Source organism: Sebastes fasciatus, chromosome 15, assembly GCF_043250625.1.
Source record: "Sebastes fasciatus isolate fSebFas1 chromosome 15, fSebFas1.pri, whole genome shotgun sequence".
NCBI lineage: Eukaryota > Metazoa > Chordata > Actinopteri > Perciformes > Sebastidae > Sebastes > Sebastes fasciatus.
The window spans coordinates 17,512,114-17,535,534 of NC_133809.1; the positions used below are offsets into that span (position 1 = coordinate 17,512,114).

General features: G+C 40.5%; 1 protein-coding gene across 1 annotated transcript; it reads left to right on the forward strand.

Annotated features, from left to right (window-relative positions):
* Window positions 1-78: 78 nt before the first annotated feature.
* On the forward strand, window positions 79-23,413 carry ubr1 (ubiquitin protein ligase E3 component n-recognin 1). Its single transcript, XM_074659998.1, has 47 exons — window positions 79-219; window positions 2,145-2,404; window positions 4,343-4,421; window positions 4,846-4,956; window positions 7,031-7,158; window positions 7,246-7,384; window positions 7,526-7,588; window positions 7,707-7,830; window positions 7,993-8,100; window positions 8,194-8,282; window positions 8,369-8,467; window positions 9,340-9,497; window positions 9,585-9,684; window positions 9,813-9,941; window positions 10,106-10,286; window positions 10,374-10,426; window positions 11,462-11,572; window positions 11,684-11,749; window positions 11,849-11,950; window positions 12,040-12,103; window positions 12,196-12,320; window positions 12,416-12,468; window positions 12,559-12,661; window positions 12,747-12,795; window positions 12,902-13,056; window positions 13,155-13,254; window positions 13,373-13,476; window positions 13,591-13,671; window positions 14,947-15,128; window positions 15,226-15,434; window positions 15,548-15,647; window positions 15,761-15,913; window positions 16,004-16,104; window positions 16,603-16,702; window positions 16,788-16,936; window positions 17,025-17,080; window positions 17,176-17,272; window positions 17,419-17,486; window positions 18,541-18,688; window positions 18,796-18,880; window positions 20,458-20,594; window positions 20,678-20,786; window positions 20,890-20,946; window positions 21,037-21,114; window positions 21,202-21,372; window positions 21,501-21,602; window positions 22,092-23,413. The coding sequence occupies exons 1-47, from the start codon at window positions 175-177 to the stop codon at window positions 22,231-22,233; spliced, it is 5,223 nt and encodes a 1,740-aa protein (XP_074516099.1). The 5' UTR covers window positions 79-174; the 3' UTR covers window positions 22,234-23,413.
* Window positions 23,414-23,421: the final 8 nt, after the last annotated feature.

The window sequence follows — 23,421 nt, forward strand, 5'->3', positions numbered from 1 at the left end:
ATATTACTAATAGAAGAAGCAAACAAATAAGTGTTCAACAATAAACTAAGGTTTTGGGTGCTTCACTATATCTTCTGAGTATTCTAATTATGATGTAATAACGTCGCAAAAAGGTTCCATACACAAGTAGAACAGTCTCCCTAGTGACGCCACCTCCTTTACGGCAAAAGGAATATGGCGGAGGGTGAGAAATCCCCAGACGGACTGGAGCTCAGCAAGGTAGGATTTACAAACAGATAATACAGCTGTCAGCGGCTACTGACACTCAGGGACAAAACACCGAAGTGTAATACGTTAGTTCTTTTGTTAAAAGCAGTCCTACCGTGTAGTTAAAGGGCCTCTACTTAACCAGGCTAGCTGTTAGCGCTGTTAGCTCCTCTGCTAGCTACCTAAACGGCTAAAACGTCTCTGCAGAGGCTGCAATGTTTACAGCTCATCAACACACAGTGTATGTTACCGGTTCATGTGTCAGTGCTTAGTTAGAGTACACAACACAGTTAGGGGAGTATTGTTAATTAATTAGATGTTTTGGTGGATGCTTTGTCCAAACCGCTTTAGCATGAGTTTTCTCTGAGTTTATACATTTTGAGCTGTTTTTTTTCGACCTTGCAACGTTTTGTCAGTCATAAACTATCTGTCCAAGACGCTGTTGGCAGTGTGATGGTGAAACTGGAGCACTTGGATGTGTTTTTAGTACGTTAGATATTTACAGTTTGCCACTTGATGGCGTACAACAAAACGAAACAGAGACAAAACGACGGGCATTGTTTGTAGCTAGATGTGGCCTAGTAAACCAAGCAGAACCAGTACTGTAAAAATATGAAAACATACAATGTACTGTATGCAACTATGCCAGTATGATTGCTGTTAAAATAAACACAACATTATGTTTTCACCCAACTGTTTCAATCTTAGGAGTCTTTTGAAATTGTAAAAAAACAAACAAAAAAAAACAGCTGGAGCAATACATGTATGTACTAAAACATGGCACAGTATAGAAATCCAAATTAATGCAAAGCTGTTAAGTACTGTAAAATGTTTATATCATGTAAAACCACTGCATGTTTCAGCTTACACTTTCCTCTGGGTGTTAAAAGAAGAAAGTATTTTATATTATGTAAAAACTACTACATGGTTCAACTTACACTTTCCTCAGAGTGTCAAAATAAGAAAGTATTTTATATTATGTAAAAAGTACTAAATGGTTCAGCTTATACTTTCCTCAGGGGGTCCAAAGAAGAACGTATTCAATATTATGTAAAAACTACTACATGTTTCAGCTTACAGTTTCCTCAGGGTGTTCAAAGAAGACAGTATTTTATATTGTGTAAAAACTACTACATGTTTCATCTTACACTTTTCTCAGGGTGTTAAAAGAGGAAGTACTTTCAATGTCTACTGGTGCTACCCTTTTCTATGTAAAGAGGTCAAACCATGTGTCATTCACACTTCCTAATTTAGGCCTAAAAAACACAGAATTACCAGTCTCTGATCGGATATTTTATTAATGGTAACCAAGGTAACACTCGTTTTTACTTGTGCTCTACCATATACTATATAATATAATATATAGATGGTTCCAATATTAGTAGTTATTGCTACATAGATACCTGTCAATTCCAACTTTAAAAACGTCCCTGTGTACATGGTACTTTTCATTAAGCTGCCAGCCAGTACAGGAAGTGACAAAGTGACGAAAAGCTTCTGCAGACATCAGGAAGAAGCAGTTTGACTAATTCCTTTCTAATAACTTAAGTTATTAAGAAGTTGTTAAGAAATGGATTGGTAATTCTTATTTATTCTTACGAAAGCTTTTTCACTTTGATGCCAGGATGTTTGTGGTACACGTTTCGCCACTTCAGATTTCTAAAGACAAAACAAAGTGAAAATCTCTGCTTAGTGGTAGCATCCGTAGTCAATACAAAATAACATATTTCTGCCTTTATCGTAAAAGTTTACATCTTTAATCAAATACCCTTTGAAGTTTAATTCGATCATTAAACATGACGCTTTGCTAAAGTTAATATTTATCTGCGTATCAAGGTTAGAAAAGTGGCCTATAAATGTGGTTATGAGTCATCACGTGGAGACAGATGTGCGTCATTGCAAAACAAGTAATGCTCTACTTCTTTGTTATCTTGCAGGAATGGCTGCAGGCTGCAGACAGCCGGGCAGAGCTGCTCCGCTACCTGAAGGAGCAGGTGCCGCAGATCTTCTGCCTGAAGAAGGAGTCCAGCCCTCAGGAAGAAGAGGAGCTCCTGCAGAGCCGACTCCTCCACCCTCTGGAGTGCTTCCTGTTTGGAGAGGATCCTGAGGAGGGTCTGGAGAAGCTCAAGCAGAGCAGCGCTTCCTCCCAGCTCTGTGGACGGGTCTTCAAAGAGGGAGAGACCGTCTACTCATGCAGGTCTGAATAGATCCTCTGATCTTCTGTAATAAACAAGTTATAACAGCAATAATAATTGTAGTTTTGATAAAATACTAGATATTTTTATGCTCTTACTAGTAATTTTAAATACTGGATGATTCATTTCTAAATCTACATTTTAAAAAATTATTGTTTTGGTTGTTAATGTTGCTAACATTTAGGCATGAAATACAGGTATCAAAAAGTATTTGCACTGTACTCGGCCCCGGTGGAATCTTGGGTTACTGGACAAGATATAAAGCCACAGAGTTAAAAGACAGTAATATATATACATGGAGGCTATTTGTCATCATAAAGTACTAGTAGAAGGAATAGTTTGGCCTCAATAGGTTTTAGTTCTGCAGTGATTTTTGAAATTTGTATTGCATTTGAAATTGCAGTATGTCCTACTGTAATTTCCAAATCACAGGAGGCATAATATTTTTTAAAGGGTGTCAAAATACCATTTTAAATTAAATATTGTGCTGCTGCAGAGATGTCCTGGCCTACACATCATATTCTACAGACTTAAGAAAACATCTTATTTTGGTACAGATATCTGCAAGAATCACACCATAATCATTTTAATGTTTTTCAATGAAAATGAGAATAATGATGTTAAAATTAGCATTTTCTCTGATATGACCAATCATATCGCAATTGCAATCAGTCAAAATCTGTCAAAAATAATCGTAATTGGATATCTTTTCTATAAATCGTTCACTATATCTAAACACACAACAACCCCACAGTATTTAAGCTCAGTGTTAAAAATAAATGAATAGTTAATGAGTAGACTCCCTCAGGTCTTAGTATGTGGCAGTCTGTGAGAGGATTTTGAATGATGTGAAATACCGTAACACACACATAAATGTGAACATCTGCTCGTCCATTAGTTTTTGTGGCAGCTTTTCTCAATTCCTTCCCAAAGCTGTTATATAAGTTTTATGTCAACATGAATCATACTCGTATTTAAGAAATCACTGGTACAACCTCTTCATAATTAGGCATAACAAAATGGTATATCCCTGTAGGTATTTTCAATGAACAAGGTAAGGCACTGTCGCTGTATTCAGATAGAGTGCTTTATCTTAATAAAGAATATATACCATAGGACAACAAACAATTCTTGAAAACTTGCAAACTATAAAAAAAACGTTAGTAACTAGACACTTTAACATAAAAATGATGAATAACTTTAAAATAACACAAGGAATACAAATGAAGGGTCTCAGTTTTATGTGTGGGTGTATATGTTACCTTAAAAAAGTGTCTTATTAGAATGATTGCATAGAGACATTGAAAACGAACATGTAATAAATGGTATAATATAATATATATTGCTGTATTATACTGTACATTTCAAGTAATATTCTTATTTATACTATGTATTCCTGCATTTTAAACACTTAATCATAGATCCAATTTTTCAGCATCAATATTATTTACACTATTGTAATATATTGCAGTATAAATATTTTTCCATATTTATTGTTATATATTGTAGTACAATGCACACATTTTTACATTCTTATTTCTATTTTTCTTATAGCCTCTCTATGTTTATATATATATACTCTAAAAAGGAATAACTGTAACATAACCAAATTTCCCCCTGGGGATCGATAAAGTATTTCTGATTCTGATAATGAGACAAAGGTGTTTTTGCTATTGTATGAAACAAATCCTGTGATACTATAATCAATATGATATGCAGCCAATGACAGTGAATCGGTATCAACACAACTAAACTAAAGTTCATGTGCTCATCTAGTTTACACTGTTTACATTGAAGTAAATACGTTTGGTTAATGCAGGAGAGGTTGTCATCCAGTTCAGTTTGTACAGTAACTACAGTAGCATGTCTTCAGCCTCAGATAATACACTTTTGTTGTCATTTGCTCGATCAAGTAACAAATCCTCTTCAACTTATTGCAGGGATTGTGCAATAGATCCCACATGTGTCCTGTGCATGGACTGCTTCCAGGATAGCGTGCACAAAAGCCATCGTTACAAGGTTGGTGTCAATAGAAATATTTAAATTTTTAATGAAATCCAAATTAATTTGGATCGGTCGCAATCAGCGTCTTCCTCCTTGGATACATGGTAATAATAAAAAATCCCTCCTCATTGGATTTATGTTCTTTGATTTCTATATGAGCCCACATATACTAAAGCATCCTTACCTCACCCTTGTTGATCACTAGTCTCTGTGATTCACTCCTGTGCTCATTGTGTTATAATGTCAACTTGATTAACCTCCTTAATCTTTAGGAAAAAAACACAACATATTTATAGATACACTAAAATCTATGATTGATTAATTTCCAGTGTTGCTTTATAATGCATTCCCACAGCTAAAGCAGTTGAACTACTTAATTGCTGTTGTGTTTATCCATTACTCTCCCATAGTGATATACCGTATGTACATTTTTTCCCAGATGCACGCGTCATCCGGCGGGGGCTTCTGTGATTGTGGGGATTTGGAGGCCTGGAAGATTGGCCCCTGTTGCTCCAAACACGACCCAGGGGCAGCCACTGCCATGGTAACGGTGAGTTACATAATAGAGCGGAAAGAGGGACGTGGGAGGGGCGTACTTGTCCCATTCTGTGTCAGTGAACCCCAGAATGCTTATTTTCCCATCTTATTCCTGGATGCTGCTCTCTTGGCTGCGGCTTTGGATCCGGAAACGAGAAAGAAAAGCACTTTGTTGACCTGCACCGACTGAGAAAATTTATAACTAGGTTAAGAGGTTGGGAGGGTGATTAAAAGCTGGTGGAAAACAGTTGAAACGGTGAAACTGGTTGAGAGCAGCCTTTCTACAGTTGCTTAAATCCTGCTGAACTGTGTATTCAGTCTACAGCTTCTCCTGCCAAACTGCTGCTGGGACACATTTGGATGATTGATTGTACTGTTCAGCAGTTGTTTGTCAGGCCTTTCTTTGCTGATCAGTGTTTGGGCTTTTCTCTGATAAGATCCTGCTCAGGGGCTTTGAGCAGACGTACAGCTTGACAGCTCTGTGCCTGTTTCCATAAACAGCAGGTGCTCCTATTAACAGAGACATCACTGGCATCAGTCTGGCAGGCTGCTTTGTGTTTTTCTGTGCTTAACAAGCAGCGACGCATCACATGACCGTGAACGCATCTCCACGCTGAACATGAAAACCCATCGTGCTGTTTCAGATCTCTTTTTGTTTAGTTTGTGGTAAATTCCAGTGCTTGTTCTCACACAGTAGTGTGACGTATAGCCTGGTGTAAATACACAGGCTCACTGTTTGTTTTGTTTGGTTTGCGTGTTAAATGTCAGACATTTGTATGAAATACTTAGCTGCTATGTGGAATGTTTGCTCTCAGGAGAAATGATATTAACTTCACTTGGCCAGCTGCTTGTTTAGCTCTTATTAAGCAAAATATTTAGGCCAGTTCCTTGTTATATTGTAGAGTCACTGCTGGTGACACGGGAAATAGGGAATTAGTAAAGGTTATTACAACAAATTTTGTCCATGTCAGATTAGCTACAGTTTCTGCGAAGCTGAGTATTTTCTTCTGTCTTAAAGGGTAACTTTGGTATTTTTCAATCTGGACCCTATTTTCCCATGTTTTTGTGTTGAAGTGACTAACGGGGACAACGATTTCTGAAATTGGTCCAGTATTGAGGGAGAACGCTGTAATCTGCAGCCGGGAAACAAGCTGCGAGGTCAAGTGATCAGCGTCAATGTAAAGTTACATCCACTAAAAGTGCTTGTTTTTGGCACTGACAGGCTCAGATTGTTATTATAAGTGTCTGACCGCATTATGGAAAGGACCCTACAGATAAATAAAACGTTTTTCTTACCTTTCACTGTTTGTTATTGTGTCCAAGTCCCGCTCAAGGAGAAGTATCATTTTGAAATCTGAATATCTGTATACTCAAATAAATACGGGCGGCCAACGTATTCAAAGACCTCATCCACATTGTCAAAATCATCTAAATATTCAGCCATAACATTGAAAATCTTTTAGATAACACTAAGCTACACTTCGGTACTCCAACACAACAATATCTGCCCGGCTGGCACTCACGTTTCCACCATGGATGTATTCCATTATTCCACCGTTGTCTTCAGGCAACACGTCACCTTGCCAGATTTCCGCATGAGACTTCTCCTTGAGTGAGACTCTTTTCATAATGTCAGACACTTATAATAACAATCAGAGCTTGTCATGGCAAAAACAAGCACTTTTAGTGGACGTAAATGACGGTGCCAGCTTGCCCCAATAGGATCTCATTGCAGCCCGTGAGCATCTGCCGTCTACAGCGTTCTCCCTCAATACTGGACCAATGTCAGAAATTGTTCTCCCTAGTAGTCAGTTATACACAAAAACATGGGAAAATGGGGGTTGAGGTTGAAAAAATACTGAAGTTACACTTTAATCTTTTTTTTCACTTGTAGCAACATATTTATTAAATCACTCAAGGTTCAATGTTGACATCATTAACAAATGACAGTTAGTTGTTACAAAATAAATGTTTCTAGAAAGTTGAAGAGAGTGTTTCTTGTATGTTAGTTTTGGAGCAAAAGACCTCTCAAGATTGTTAGTGGTGCTCAAAAACATGAGTCCTGTGTGTTGTCTCATTTTGTTCAGGATGAGTGTGAGTTTGAGCCTGAGATATATGAGCGTGCCGAGAAGCTGTTCCGGATACTGCTGCACTACGTCACAGATTTCTTGGTGTGGGAGGAGAACCTCGAGCTATCAGCGGAGCTCCAGCCCCGGTATGGCCTGTCTAATCACATGAAGATACATAAATCCATATGTAAAGCACATAACTAAACTGACTGAGTATTTCTCCATCCATGCAGGACAAAAGAAAATGCATACTACTGTGTACTGTACAATGATGAGCACCACTCGTACGACCATGTGATCTACACCCTGCAGCGGTCTGTTAACTGTGATCAGGCTGAAGCACAGACACACACAGCACTTATTGACAAGGAGGTATTTCTGGTTTTACTGGCTCATAACTTTTCCTTTACAATACTGTTATGTCAAAGGGAAGCTGATTTGAATCAGATTCCATAATGTCACTCATCATATCCATTGCAGATCATTATGTAATTATTGTTAACTGTTGCACAGGGTCGGCGGGCAGTAAAGAGAGGAACCCTTCGTTCCTGCCAGCAAGCAAAAGATCTCATCAGGGTAAAAACCAGAGAGATACCAGAAATTTAGAATACCATTCAGTTTTGAATCTGAAATTATTATTCTTCAGTTTTGTTTCTTTAAGTGAGCTCTAAATCTTTCCTCTGCTGTGTTGCAGTCCAACTCCGAGCACATTTCCCTGCAGCCACTACGTGTGGAGATCCTTCATGCAGCAGTAATGGCTCATCAATCTTTTGTCCTGCGCCTCGGCCCCTGGTTCCAAAAGATCATCGGTTACTCAGGTGCTGCCATCATTGTCACCATACCTGCACCACACACACAACTTCACAGCTTTATTTATTGATTGTGCACCGTTTTTAGAAAACGTACATACACTGTCCTCCCCAGTTGTCCGTGCACAGTTGCATGTCATGTGACTGGGAACTTGTGTGTGTCTTGTGCAGTGGGCTTCAGGCAGGCCTTCTGTCAGGTGGCACTAGAGAACAACATAGACAGAGACGGGCCTTGCCTCATCAGCAGACTCATGCTGCACGATGGCCGGATGTACAAAGGCAAGTAGATCTGAGCTTGATTTTCAATACAAGCTTAAGCTCAACTCGGTTCCATATGACACTAACACAATTTTTTTTTCTTATTTCCTCAAGGAGCTCGCAAGATAGTACATGAGCTGATTTTCTGTAGCATGCTAATGGAGACAGAGTTCAAGAGGCTTTTTGCAATTGAGTTTACAAAGGTAAAAAAGGAGGGAATGTTTGACTTTTCTTTTTACAATTCGTTCACCTGCTTAAATTAATTAATGCCCCATCTTTGTCTTTTCAGCACTATAAGCAGCTGCAAAAGGACTTCATAATTGATGACCATGACAGGAGTATATCCATCACTGCTCTGTCTGTTCAGATATTCACTGTACCCACATTGGTACGTGTTGTTTGTTGTTATCTAGACAATGTAGATATTGTGTCATAGTGGGGTAAATGCTGTATGTCTTTTAATAATCGTGCTACTTTAAGAAAATGGTATATCTGTGCATTAAAGGAATAGTTTTGAAGAGGGGTTGTATGAGGTACTTATCCATAGTCAGTGTATTACCTACAGTAGATGATGGTCGGCACGCCCCCAGCTTGGAGAAGCAGACAGGAGTTACCACACGGAAGGAAAGCAATGTACTGCTGTGGACGGGGCCGGCAGCAAAATGTATTTTAGCCACCTAAAAGAAAGGCCCACCTAAAAAAATCATTATCAGCACAAGTGTACGCTATATTTAGACTAATTTCACCGCTTTACCTTGCTGTCTGACAGCCCTTTCTTATGGCGAACTGAAGCAGTTGTATCCATCTATGCTCTCGCCAAAGCCACAAGACTCCATTTCAAAATACAAAGGTAAAATTACAGTTTTTTTCAATGTAGTCTGGTTGCTTTGGAGAGGGCATAGATAACTGCTTCAGTTCCTCATTGGAAATATAGACTGTATAGCTGTCTCACAGCAAGGTAAACTGGCAAAAATATTCTGAATATAATATTCACTTAAACTGATAATGATTTTTTTAGGTGAGCCTTAAGTCTTAAATGGCTAAAATATGTTTTGCTGCCGTCCCCGTCCACAGCAGTACATTGCTTTGCTTCCGTGCAGTAACTCCTGTTTGATTCTCCAAACTGGGGGCGTGACGACCGCCATCTACTGTAGATAATGCACTGACTATGGATAAGTACCTCATACAACCCCACTTCAAAACACACAAACTATCCCTTTAACATCCTTCTCTGTCCTCGCATTCCTGTTGCTCCTCTAGGCCAGACAGCTGATCGAAGAGGGCAATGTCATTAAAGTGATAGTTGGTACAGTCATGGAATTGCTGCGTGAGCATCTGGATGACAACAATCGCTTCTTCTTCCTTGGCTACAACTCCGACAAGTTCGCACGCATCCAGGTCATCTTCCACGACCTCAGGTCATTAAACAGGCAACAACTTTAATTAACACTTTGATCCTAACTTTTTGGGGTCTTTATCTAAGATGTAACTTCTCTCTCTCTCAGGTATATTCTGATCAGTAAACCCTCAATATGGACTGAAGAGCTGCGGAGAGAGTTCATGGAGGGATTCAAAGTCTTTCTCTGGCTTCTCAAGTGCATGCAGGTAACACTTACCTTAACCCTGATTCATTCTCTGATAGTGTGTAATAGAAGGACCATTACACCAACTAACGGTAACTTGACAAACCAGATAGTTATTGAATTCTGGCCTTCTGTCACTTTCCTCATCAGGGTATGGAGGAGGTGAAGCGCCAGTTTGGGCAACACATTGCGGTGGAGCCAGAATGGGAGGCTGGCTTTTCTCTTCAGATCCAGCTTCGCCACATCCTTGCTATGTTTCAGGACTGGTGTTCCTCTGATGTGAGTTGAAATTTGTCCATCAAGCAATAAAGTTATCCCACAAAAAGAGGGAGCGTAACTATAAACCCCCCCCCCCCCCCCCCCCTCACTGTCCACTCACTTGGTAGGCAGAAGTAAAAAGAGAGGAGTGATGTTGTCAGTAATTGCTTGTTTTTCCCCCTCAGGACGAGATCTTGCTGCTTGCATTTGAAGAGTGCCACAAAGTCCTGATGCAGTGCAATAACCAGCCCTCCCATAGGGAGCCCACTGATTACTACATGTGCAAGCACATCCTCCATGTTCGTCCATACAAAGTGTCTCAGGAGCCTGTCAGCATACATCTGCCCATCTCCAGGCTACTGGCTGGTAGGAGAACTAATATTTAAGACTCTTAGTGATTTATTGGTATTTTTCTGTTACTGTGAACTTACTACTCTACATTGTGATCCCTAGGTTTGTATGTACTTCTGTGCAGAGCAGGGGCAGCTGGCCGTCTGGATGATTCTGTAAGTGACATGAAAAAAAAAACCCAGATGATTTAAATGTTAATTAGCTACTGGTTTCTACAGAAACCCTGAGAGGCAAGTGAGAAAAAAATCCATTTTCAATTGTTTTCACTCCTGTGTTAATGACTTAAGAAAAGGTGAAAAGGGTTTCGCCAGGATAATCTTTCTAAGTTCGTTATTTTTTTTTTTCAACTTGGTGGAAAAGGTTTTTTCAGATGAAAAAAAAGTTTTTCCAGGATAATTTTTCTAAGTTACTTTTTTTCATCTGTGAAAATGTGTTTTGGCAGGTGATTTTTTCTAAATGTTAATTGTTGTAATACTCATTTTGGCCACAAAAGGCTGAAGTGCAACACTAACCCATGTTCTAAATGGGACTAAAAGCATTCATGTTTTCCCTAACATCAGATTAGCGCCTATTAAAATACATTTCTAGCCAAAAGAAGGATATGATGGTAATGTTACATAACTTCCTAAAACACAATATATGTACCTTGTATTTAGAGTGCATGGAGAAATTAAAACTCACATGGAAGAAAACATCCATCCTTCCATCCAATATCTGTAACCGCTTATCCTATTCAAGGGTCGCAGGGGGGCTGAAACCGATCCCAGCTGACATTGGGCGAAGGCGGGGGACACCCTGGACAGGTCTCCAGACTATCACAGGGCTGACACATAGAGACAGACAACCATTCACGCTCACATTCACTTGCACTTCAGCCTCTTGTGGCTGAAATGAGTATTACAACAAAAACAATAAAAAATGGCACCTGCCAAAACTAACTAACTAACTTAGAAAAATTATTCTGGCAAACCTTTTTCTCACCTGTTCGTAAGCCATAAACAAAGGAGAGAAAACAATTTAGATCTGACTTAGAAAATGGATCACCAGAATTCTTTGTTTCTCACTTGCCTCTCAGGGCTTACGTAGGTTTCAGTTTTCAGTGTGTGCTGTGTTGGTGCTTTTATTGAATGAACAGTCATAACTTCCACTGATGGCATTAGAGTGTTAAGGTTTTAATCTGTCTGTCGCAGGGGAGCTTTGACCTCACCCAGCTGGCAGAGCATCCTCTGCGCTGTGTGGTGCTGGCTGCACAGGTCTCAGCTGAAATGTGGCGGAGAAACGGGCTCTCATTGGTCAGCCAGGTATAGTGCATTCTTTGGCTGTTCAAGGCATTGTTTTTATTCTGTATGCTCTCTTATTATTTCTTCAATTAACAAATGACAATTAAATGAATTGTTGTTTCACACAATCAGGTCTACTACTATCAGGATGTAAAATGCAGGGACGAGATGTACGATAAGGACATTCTCATGCTTCAGGTTGGTGGCAGAATCTTGAGATTTTTTTCTCTTGGTTATCACCTTTAATATATGTACACAATGTGGTGATATATGACCCTCCCCACAAATTGTTTACAGATAGCTGCTTCCAAAATGGACCCCAACCACTTCCTCATGCTGGTCTTGTTGCGATATGAGCTCTTTGATTATTTTAATGGAAGTTGTTCAAGCAAAGACCAGGTAAGCAACACCTCAATAATCATTCATAACAAAAGTTGTTGTGCCATATAAATGCTCTGCTTAGTGATGAAATGCAACACAATTTGCAGGATGAACTGATACAATGGAACCGCTTAACAGAAGAGATGCTGTACCTCCTTATCGTCATCGTTGGTACAATGTCACTTTTTTACTAATCAAACTTGTGAAGTTAGTTGGTCATATATGAACCATACTGTATTGTCTGACCCGTGTTGTGTTTCCAGGTGAGCGCTATGTCCCCGGTATCAGTCAGGTGACCAAAGAGGACGTGACAATGAGGGAGGTTATCCACCTGCTGTGCATTGAGCCCATGGCTCATAGTAGCCTGGTCAAGGGTCTGCCGGAGAACGTAAGCTACACATACTGTCTACATTATAGAGTTCATTTCTTAGTTTTATGAGAGAATAAGCATTTGAAAACAAGTTCAAAATGTTTTCTTTGTAGGAGAGCCATGAAACAGGCCTGGAGACTGTAATTACCAAAGTTGCCACCTTCAAGTATGTAAAGACTGTGAAAAAGCTTATGAGTTTTATCTTAATAGTCATTTCAGAGTGGGTTTAATCTGTTTGTTCTGCTTCTGTTTTTAGGAAACCAGGAGTTTCAGGGCACGGGTTGTATGGAGTAAAAAAAGAGCGTCTGGTAGAATTCAACCCTTTCTTCTACCATTATTCAAGATCACAGCATAGCAAGGTAATGCAATGTCTCAACACCAGTTTTACATTAAATTCACACAACTTTTGTGGAATATTTCACTCTTATCTTTTACTGTTTGCAGGCAGAAGAGTCTCAGAAGAAGAGGAGGACTCATGAGGGCAATGATAAAGGTGATCAATAGATAGATCAATATAGCTCCAAGATGTGACAATCTGAACTCCAGTTGCTAATGAATCGGCTTTATTTACATTCCTTCTGTTTGTGTTTTATTCTCAGCTCTGCGTCCTCCGGTGCCTCCAGCCTTCTGCCCAGCTTTCTCCAGCATAGTGCGTCTGCTCTGCTGCGACATTATCATCCACGTCCTGAGACGAACCCTGCAGAGAGCTGCAGAGGACCGGGCCACTCATTGGACAGAAGCCATGATCCAGAGGGTACACATTACATCTGTTTTGTCCTTTACCTTGATCGGCCTTTGTCTTTTATTACTCAAACCAATTGCAGTAACAAAATGCATGTATTTATCACACAGGCCCTGCACTTGATAGGTCAGGCGTTGCTTGAAGAGAAAACACAGCTTGAGGATAGCACTGTGGAGGAAGTGACCTTTGATTTCAGCCTCAAGGCCCGCAGTGAGTGAAAACTAATTGTTTTGTATGATTATATTTTCATCATTCACTTTTTCTCAAAGCTATAAACTGATTTGGTTTTGTGGATTTTGTGCCATAAACGTCTCTTCTGTTCTTCCAGGAATCGGTTCAGAACACGGCAAGTCAGTGTTCCTCTTGTTGTCCAAGATCAAAGGCCTTCCTTCCCTTGAAGCTCAAAAAGACATGGTCAAATGGGTTCTACTGGTAGGCTATTCAATTAGTAAATGTTTATCACATAGCAATTTCTATCATTTTTGTGGACTGATTAATTTATTTTCCAGTTACCGTCACCATTTCATATGACTGTTTCTCTGCTAGATGTTTGAGATTGTCAAGTGCCTTAGAGAGAAGTCCAGTCCAACAGCCTCCATGAGTATGGATACATCCAAGCCAGAAGAGGTAAAGAACAATCAATGAGGAATTAAAGAAATAAGCATTTACCGATACAAATGACTCAACTTTAACTTTTGCTTGTGCTATTTTGGGTGAGTACTTATAAATGAATTGCTATGCTGCCAAAGTGAGTGTGAGCATTTGGGCTTTTTTTAGTGCTCTGGCCAGTGTTAAGTAGAAGATTTGGTGGTTGAATGAGTGCAGATTAAATAACAGTTTCCAGAGAACTTAATGTCATTTTCTCCAACAATAAAAATGTAGTTGTTTTTATTTTGGGGATGGAATCATCAAGAAATGTAAAAACACAACAACATTTAAAATGAACCAAATAGGTTACAGCGTCCCACTGACAACTCACCATTCATTTGGTTTACCAATATGAGTCAGCCATGAAATTATAAGAAACTAGTGCAGTGCACGTTCAGAACAGGCTGAAGGCTTGGACTGTGGTGTTACTGCTTGCAGCTTTCTCGTGAACCGCTCATACGAACGACTTCATACAATCAACACTGCGCATCCTTGGGTCCTGAGCAATACACCTGCCATGACATGGTTGCTTCACACACCCAACTCACGGTCAGAAACAACAGTGAAATACACTGTTGTTCAAGGGAAAAAAACAAAACACTTCCAGCTCTGGGTTACTGACGGTTATAAAGTAGATTATGGATTTAATTAGCCGAGGTATTTTGCTGGCGGTAACATAATTAGTGTTATCAGTTAGTATCAAGTCTGACACCAGGGAAATACAGTCTTACTTTGGGGGGAAAACACACCTGCGGATTACTCACTGTCACATCGATGAAATACACTCTGGTTCAATCCTGCGTCCAGTTGGCTATCTACTTGTGTTGACTCCAGGGAATGAAGAAAAGTCCGGTGCTAGCGTTAGTGTATCCAGCAATGAACTGCAGTGACCTCCAGTCTGCCTGCTGCAGACGACATGCCCGTCTCAGTCTGTGGAGTCATGAAGCTCCGCCCCCGCTGCTGCACAGAGCACTGTGTGCTTGTTAATAACAATTTTATTAATATTGACCGTGTTGCGTGTCCAAATTGCACCAAATTCAACAAAGCACCCCATGGGGTCCCCAGGAATACACCCGCCAAGTGTGAAGTCGATCGAATGAACGGTTCTCGAGATGTGCGAAGGACATACCCACATAAAGACAGAGATTCTTTGCTTTATAGTTAGATAACAAAAACGTATTGTATTGTGTGTGTGTGTGTGTCTCTTCGGTATTAAGTTATTAAGTTTTACCGTCTGACTTGTTATTATTCCAGAGTGTTCAGGACAAAGAGAAAGCTGAGCGCAAAAGGAAGGCGGAGGCAGCCAAACTCCACCGGCAGAAGATCATGGCCCAGATGTCGACAATGCAGAAAAACTTCATCGAGTCAAACAAGATGCTGTATGACAACATGCCAGAGAGCGGGACACAGGGAGAGCCTGTCCCATCCACTGAGAGGTGAGGAGGACCATTCAAAAAAAATAATAATTCAGTATCAAGATTTAAACCAAATTGATTTGGCTAATTTTAGTTTGGGCTATGTTTATTCCTCTAGCTGTGCCATGGAGCACAGGGAGCTGTGTGTAGCCATCGGGCCCCACCGAGGGTCGTCTCCGACCGAGAGGGAAGTGCTCACCTGCATTCTTTGCCAGGAAGAACAGGAAGTGGTGGCCCAGGCTCCAGCCATGGTACTGACTGCGTGTGTCCAGAGGTCCACAGTGCTGACACAGTGCAGAGGAAAGATACCGACCAATAGAGCAGATGGTCAGTCGCCAGTCACTAATCATTTAATTTAATTGCTAACAACTGTAATTTGATGGGGGGGAAACCAGACTGACACATGTGACTCATATGTGCATTGTATTTATCCCTTAAAGGGACGGGGACACCATATCCCCTCTTCATGCCTCCTGAGCTGGCAGTTGGAACCCACACTGGCAGCTGTGGACATGTCATGCATGCCACATGTTGGCAGAAGTGAGTTATTACAAGAACACATTTTCAAGTTATTTTTCTATCAGTGTGTGGTCCACTTGCAGGAACAACTGACTGTTCATTTGCCAATTAAGTGTTGTTCTCTGTATTTTCAGATATTTCGAGGCTGTTCAGAATATGACCAGGAACCGGCTTCATGCTGAGCTGATCATCGACCTGGAGAATGGGGAGTACTTGTGTCCCCTGTGCAAGTCTCTGTGCAACACTGTTGTCCCTCTCATCCCGTTTGAAACGCTAACGTTTAACTAGTAAGTCCACCGTCGTCAGGCCAATCTGCAACGGGCCGCTGGTTGTACAACTGTATAGAAGTTATTTGAATATTTGTTTCCTGTATACAGTGAAAATGCAGAGATCATTGGACAGCATTTGACCCTGCCTCGCTGGATCCAGATCATCTCTGCTAGGATTAAAGGACTCAAGTCAATCAGTCAGGATAATGGTAAGAAGACATACTCAAAATACATTGGTTGCATATCTTTGGTTGGGTGAACAACAATGGCACAGGAAAAGACATGTTAGGTTCACCCACTGCAGCTCTTTGCCTTACAGTGTCTCTTGTGTAAAACTTATACAGTGGAAAACCTGCACAAAATGTCCAAATATAGATGTAGAACATCATCTAACCTGGCAGACTTTTGATGTGTTAATAATGTGAACTCAACACTGCAGTTGCTTCATAATAAAGAGCTATTATTAGCTTTATTTGATGGAGGGCTTTTACTGTAAAGCATCTGCAGAGAGTTTTGTTTTGCAGCTTACCGTCTTCACAAACAGAAAACAGGTGCATGCAGAGACTAGCATTATGAAGGCTGATAGTTGCTTATCTCAAAATTTGATATCAGCTCTTTTGCTTGAATAATTACTTAAAATTGCCATCAAATGCCATTATGCCTGGTTGACATGTGTGACATGAGATGATTTTCTCTCTCTTGTGCAGATTGCAACACAGAAGGCAGTAGTGTTGATGGGGACACGGGGCTGTGTGGAGAGGGCCAGCCAGACTTTAGATCCATTCTCAGCTATGGAGTACAAGAACCGTGAGTGAAACTGTCAGCTCCTCCTCAAGTATCTATGTTTCCTAGAGTACAGCAGTTTGAATTCTCTGCTGCTGGTTGTTTTTAGGAGGAAGTTCTCCGACAGCATAGCGGAGATGCTGGTTGTTTGCGCCACCACAGTTCACAGGGTGGCACTGCAGACGGCACCCAATGAGCTGTGCCCACGTGTGCCCCTTATGGCTTGGAACACATGTGCCTTCACTATTCAGGCCATAGGTACAGTAAGAGTTATAAGGCTTATTATGTCAATCTGCCCCTTTTCATGTTTTTGCAGTCCTCATAATATGTTTGCATGTCTTCTCAGAAAACATTTTGCAGGAAGAGGGCAAGCCACTCTTCGGGTCCTTACAGAACAGACAGGTTGGATGCCACATGACTAGATAACAGCTGTCACATAATGTAATGTATAATGGTTTGGGTTTAACTTCAGTTTTTTAAATGCTTCTCTATTTTAGCTTGCAGGTCTGAAGGCAATAGTTCAGTTTTCAGCAGCTCAGAGACTTAAGAGCTCCCAGGCTGTCATTCAAAGGCACTTCAACGACATGTTAGGAGGTATTTGGTCATTTAAGAATACTTACATTTATTTATTGGATGTAATTGTACAGCTTTCTTCCATGTAAAACATAGTGTTTTCCTCTATGTATGAAAAGTGCTATGTACTCTGGCTTGCTGTCCATAAGTGTGACTTGTTTCCCCAGTGTTGATACCGGTCATGGGCAGAAAGAACACCCCATCTCTTCTGGAGGTGGACTTCTTCCATCTTCTGGTAGGTTTCCCCTGAAGGGAACAGCTCTGTTGAGAATTATGTACTTATTATCTCCCAACAAGCTCTGTTAAATTACAACTGATGAACGTAACTATTGATGATTGATTCATGATAATGATGATTATTGATGTATGTATTCATGCTCTCATAATGAAACTTGATGATAGAATTTTATATTTTAATTAGGGCTGTCAATTGATTAAAATATTTAATCACGATTAATCGCATGATTGATTGTGATTAATCACACATTTTTCTATCTGTTCAAAATGTACCTTAAAGGGAGATTTGTCAAGTATTTAATACTCTGATCAACATGGGAGTGGGTAAATATGCTTGCTTTATGCAAATGTATGTATATGTTTATTATTGGAAATCAATTAACAACACAAAACAATGACAAATATTGTCCAGAAACCCTCACAGGTACTGCATTTAACATAAAAAATATGCTCAAATCATAACATGGCAAACTGCAGCCCAACAGGCAACAACAGCTGTCAGTGTGTCAGTGTGCTGACTTGACTATGACTTGCCCAGAACTGCATGGGATTATCATAAAGTGGGCATGTCTGTAAAGGGGAGACTCGTGGGTACCCATAGAACCCATTTTCATTCACATATCTTGAGGTCAGAGATCATGCCAGTTTTTCCTCACCAAAATTTAGCGCAGTTTGGAGCTTTGTTTGACTTCATTCGCAACAAGCTAGTATGACATGGTTGGTGCCAATGGATTCCTTAGGTTTTTTAGTTTCATATGATACCAGTATCAACTGTAATAGTAGTAAGTACTAAGTAAGTAGCAGTAACTCTTGCTTTAAAACTTAGCCCACTACAACCTTCGAAAGATCGAATGCGTTAATGTGTTAAAGAAATTAGTGGCGTTAAAACGATATTGAGTTAAAGCATTATTATCGTGGTAACGTTGACAGCCCTAATTTTAATATACCTGTAATTCTTATTTAAGTTTCTCCCAATTTAAAGCTTTTACTTGCATTTATTAACTAGCTTGAATCTTTTGTTAATGGTCTGTGTGTCCTTATGTTTTTGTCAGGTGGGGTTGGTGTTGTCTGTACCAGCACTGTATCAGGAGGAGGCTGTGGACTTACAGCCATCTGCTGTCAGCTCTGCCTACAATCACTTGCACATCCTGCATCTGGTCACCATGGCTCACATGCTGCAGATCCTCCTTTCCTCTACAGGTACAAACAGCAAAAAGCATACATTCTGGTTCATTTACTTACTGAACCTACCTCAGAACGCTGTACAATAACAAGGATGATTGAATAATGGTGTCATCTCTACCCAGATTTCCCTGCAGTAGTTGGAGAGGAGACGGAGGAGACGAGAGCAGCAGCGGAGCTGCTCACTACAGTGTCACAACACACTGAAAGGTACAAGTGTTTCTCATTATCCTATTATTTACCAGGCAAAATACATGAGCAGAAAATCACCAAGTATGAGATCTGTGGATTAGTTGAATTGCTTGTAGTTTTTTTTATTTCAGTGATCTTTTATTAGGATAGTGGTAAACTAAAGGTTAATGAGTTACACTCTCCCTGACAAACAACTTCTGTTACAAATGCCAGCAGCATACAGTATACAGCCACATGCAGCAACAACCATTAAAAGCCACAAAAAGCATGGCAGGGAATAGATTTCCTGGCTGTTTAATCATGCACGTAGATGTGCAATTCTTTCGAGCTCAAAACTCGTGAACAGAATATTAACTAAACCAAAAGGTCATGTGTTCGGAGACCTTGATTATGGAATTTACAAGCCAATTCAAGTGTGAGCCAAAATGACTACCTGCTTCAGATGTGCCAATATATTCAACTAATTTATCTTTTCCTTATTGGAGTGAAAGCTAAACATTTTTATAAAGGTCACACTTCTAAGCTCAGAATTTATCCATCCAAAGGTGTATGGATGTCATTTTTGGGCACTTTCACAAGCCAACATTTAGTCCACTTTAATCAACCTCTGCTGGACTGCTTGCGAGAGGTGGTCTCGGACCATTTGTTTTGGTCCGCACCAGAGTACGATTACTGCGTCACAACTGCCCAAACGAACCACACCCAGGGCTGAACCACACCCAGGGCTGAACCACACCCAGGGCTGAACCGCACCACAGTTTGCTTGGTTTCCAAGTGAACCAAAACGCAGGCTGCCTGTGCAGGCATTTGTTGAGATGGACACAGGAAAACAACAGGTTAACATGAGTGGGAGAGGACTGACCTGGACTTCTGTAGAAGTCCGATGTTTGCTTGTCATCTGGGCCGAAGAGTACATACAGAATATGCTAAATAAAGTCCACAAAAATAGTGACGTTTATAAAGTTATTGGAGATAAACTGGAGGAGAAGGGATTCATGCGCACAGTAGATCAGCGCCGAGTCAAAGTGAAAACACTTTGACAGCAATATATCAAAGTCTATGATTCCCTGCATAGAAGTGGCAGCTCAAGACGGAAAAGAATAATTCGCTCCTCCATTCACGTCCGATATGCCTTTGCGATTTTTGTTCATTCAGACTTTAAATGGCAGCTCTTGACAAGAAAAACAAGAATTAAACATCTAAACATTGCCATTGCTAAGGCTGTCCTTGTGGGGTTGAAGACACATATCTTTTATTTAGGGAAGATGCATACTGCATGTCATCTTTTACCTACAAAATCCACCATGCATGCTCCTCCATGAACACGGCTTTACAGACATTTTCACTGCGGGGAAAGTTTTGATGTAGCAAGCAGAGCAGGACAGTTATTTTTTAAAAGCCTGCTTGATAATCAAACTTGACAGGAATCGACCTCGCCTGTTTGTAATGGCAACAAATACCCTCTCAGTAGAGGCAAACATTGCTTCTTGTTCCCTGTTGTCAATGCCTTTTCCATACTGCATGCTCAGAGATGAACAGGGTAATGTGGACTGTCCTCAGCGCGTTGACAGATTGTTCCGTGGTTTGCTCATCAGGCTGATTCCAGATGTGTCCAGCGGCTCTGTGGCAGAAAGAGTGAAGAGAGGAATCGAACCTTTCCTGCGCTGTGCTGCTCTCTTTTTCAATTGCCTTACAGGAGTACAGCCTCCAGAGGAGCTTTTTAGTACTGCAGGTAGGTGATTTATTGTATCGTTATAACATACTGCTACATATGATGATTTAAGGAATTCAAGCTGACATTTTGGATCTTTGCAGTTAACTCGCAAGGACAGATGGAGGCGCTGTGTAGCTACTTGGCACTACCCTCCAATGTGTTCCAGCTCTTCCAGGAGCACAGAGAAACTGTTACTCCACTGATCCAGAGGTAGGTGATAAACATTGAGGCGAGCTCAATGGATTTGATCAGTGATCTTTTCATATTTACTGGAGAGGTGAGCAGTTTTATGACAATGTTTTTTCCTACTTAGGTGGTGTGGGAGCCCAGCTGTAACCAAAGCCCTGAAAGGCAAAACCCAGACAGTCAGGTTGGACTTTGGCCTTTGTATTCCTTCAGTCCCACTTCTATTTTGTAATTAAACATCTCCTAATAATTGCTGAATAAACTCTTTCTCCAGATACCCCAGGAGAAGGAATCGTTTGATTGATCTTCCTGAGGATTACAGTGCTCTCCTCAATCAAGCCAGCCACTTTCAGTGAGTGGGGAATTAAAGTCCACCTTTCAGTGGAAAATCTACTAGAGCTTTTCAAACCACTTTCCTCCTCCTGTACGTTGTCCTCAGGTGCCCCAAGTCTACGGACGATGACAGGAAGCATCCGACCCTGTGCCTGTTTTGTGGGGCTATGCTGTGCTCTCAGAGCTCCTGCTGTGTCAGCCAGCTGGATGGAGAAGATGTGGGAGCTTGCACCGCTCACGCTGCTACCTGTGGTGCTGGAGTGGGCATGTTCCTCAGGTGGGTGAATTTAAGGCCTTATAGGGACCAAGAGAATTATTTTTCAGCTCTATCTAGATTTTTAACTGCATTTTGACTTTCCTGCTTGAAATGTGTAATATATATAAAGTTTGATTTCATGTCGACAGGATAAGAGAGTGTGAAATTATACTGATGGCCAGTAAGACTCGAGGAAGCACATACCCTGCTCCTTACCTGGACGATTATGGGGAGACTGATCCTCACCTTGGGTAAGAATCAGAGCTTCTCTTCCGGTTGCTGAACTGTTTTTATTTCTGCTTCAAAGTGCAAATGTAGACATGTCGATATTGCCTCCTACAGGCAAATAAGTAATGCTGTGGCGATTTAAGTATTTCCACCACCTGCAGACAGTGAGTGTTACAGCTGCAGTTTTAAGCAGAACTCTAGGTTGGACACTCATTGTGTTACAAACCTGCATTTGGATAATATTTGTTGGGCCTGTTGCTTTTCATCAGAAGAACACTACACAAGTCACGGGGTCCAATTTTGCAAAAGTCTTCCATTAAAGTCTTGCCCGGTTTAATGTCATTCAAAAATGCTGTCACTGAAAAAGAAACTACTATTCATATGAATCATTACTGCTTCTGCAGCACATAGCCACGGCCATCAAGTACACATCATTTAGTCACATCAAATGTATTGTGGGTTTTTTAGACGAACCCTTGAATAAATCCGGACTTCTGTCTTTTGATTTCTAGAAGGGGCAATCCATTGCACCTTTGCCCAGAGCGCTACAGGAAGCTGAACCAGCTGTGGCAGCAGCACTGCATCCTGGAAGAAATCGCCCGCAGCCTAGAGGTGGTCACCGTTATGTTTGCCTTTGAGTGGCAGATGTTGTGATGATTGCTCCAGCCGTGGTGGCCGGGAAGTAAAGAGCACAGCCATAGAGCACAGTCTGCTCGAGTGCTACTAAGGCACACACACACACACACACACACACACACACACACACACACACACACAAACACACACACAAAAACACACAAACACAATCCTCCTACAATCACAGGAGGCCTGAGCAGCCAGTCCCTCCCTGATGAAACCCCTGCTGGAGTCTAGAGAGGTGGGACAGTCAAAAGAGGAAGGATAGTTGGCGGGTGATGAATAATGAGTAAACCCAAGTCGCCTTGTTTTAATTTGATTGTCTGCTGTGAGAATGAGTTTTCTCCCTAGAGTAATGCTATTTGCAAAGAGGCTCGTTCAAATAAAGACAAACATCAGATACACACTAACATGTTTCAGTTATCAGTTTATATATTTTGATTTCTCTCAGTAATGCTGTGAATTTTCTGAATTCGCTTCTGGTGTTAGAAATTATGATTTGTCATAAGCTATAATGGTTGAATTATGCCATTTTGAGGGTACATTCATTTGGAAATTAGGCATAGTCAGATATTTCACACATTTTTGCTTTTGCCCACACATCCTACTGTTACCTTTACTCGCATACAGAGAAGTAACCTGCTGCTTCCATGATTTCCTGATATAGATGCATTTAGTGATGAGCAGCCATTTTTTCACTATAAAGTTTTCGGAATATTTCAGCCACATTTTGACATTTAAAGTTACAAGTCAGTGAGTGAATTATATGAAAACATCGCTACCATACTATATGGTATTATAAGATGCCCTTTTACAAAAAACCTATTAGGCCAAAGTGATTATGATCATCAGATATCGACTGTACTGTATGTTTGTAATGATTAAAACTTAAAGAGGGGACCATCGCTAGACAGATTATTAGTCACATTTCACCATGTGGTGGTAATCACCTTAACATATATTCAATTTAAGCAAAAGAAAACTATTTCAATATTCTATTTAAAAAGGAAATGTACTTTTTATTGAAAAAAAAAAAAATCTATGGTAGTATATGATACCTTTTCACTTACTCAATTCATTATTGCTCAGCCTTTTCAGGAAAATGTGTGTGAATATAAAATGTCCTCCTTTTTGTGTTGTTTGACAGTACTACATGACTTCCAGGCTATAGAAATAAAGAAACTAGCCTATATACAGATGAACTGC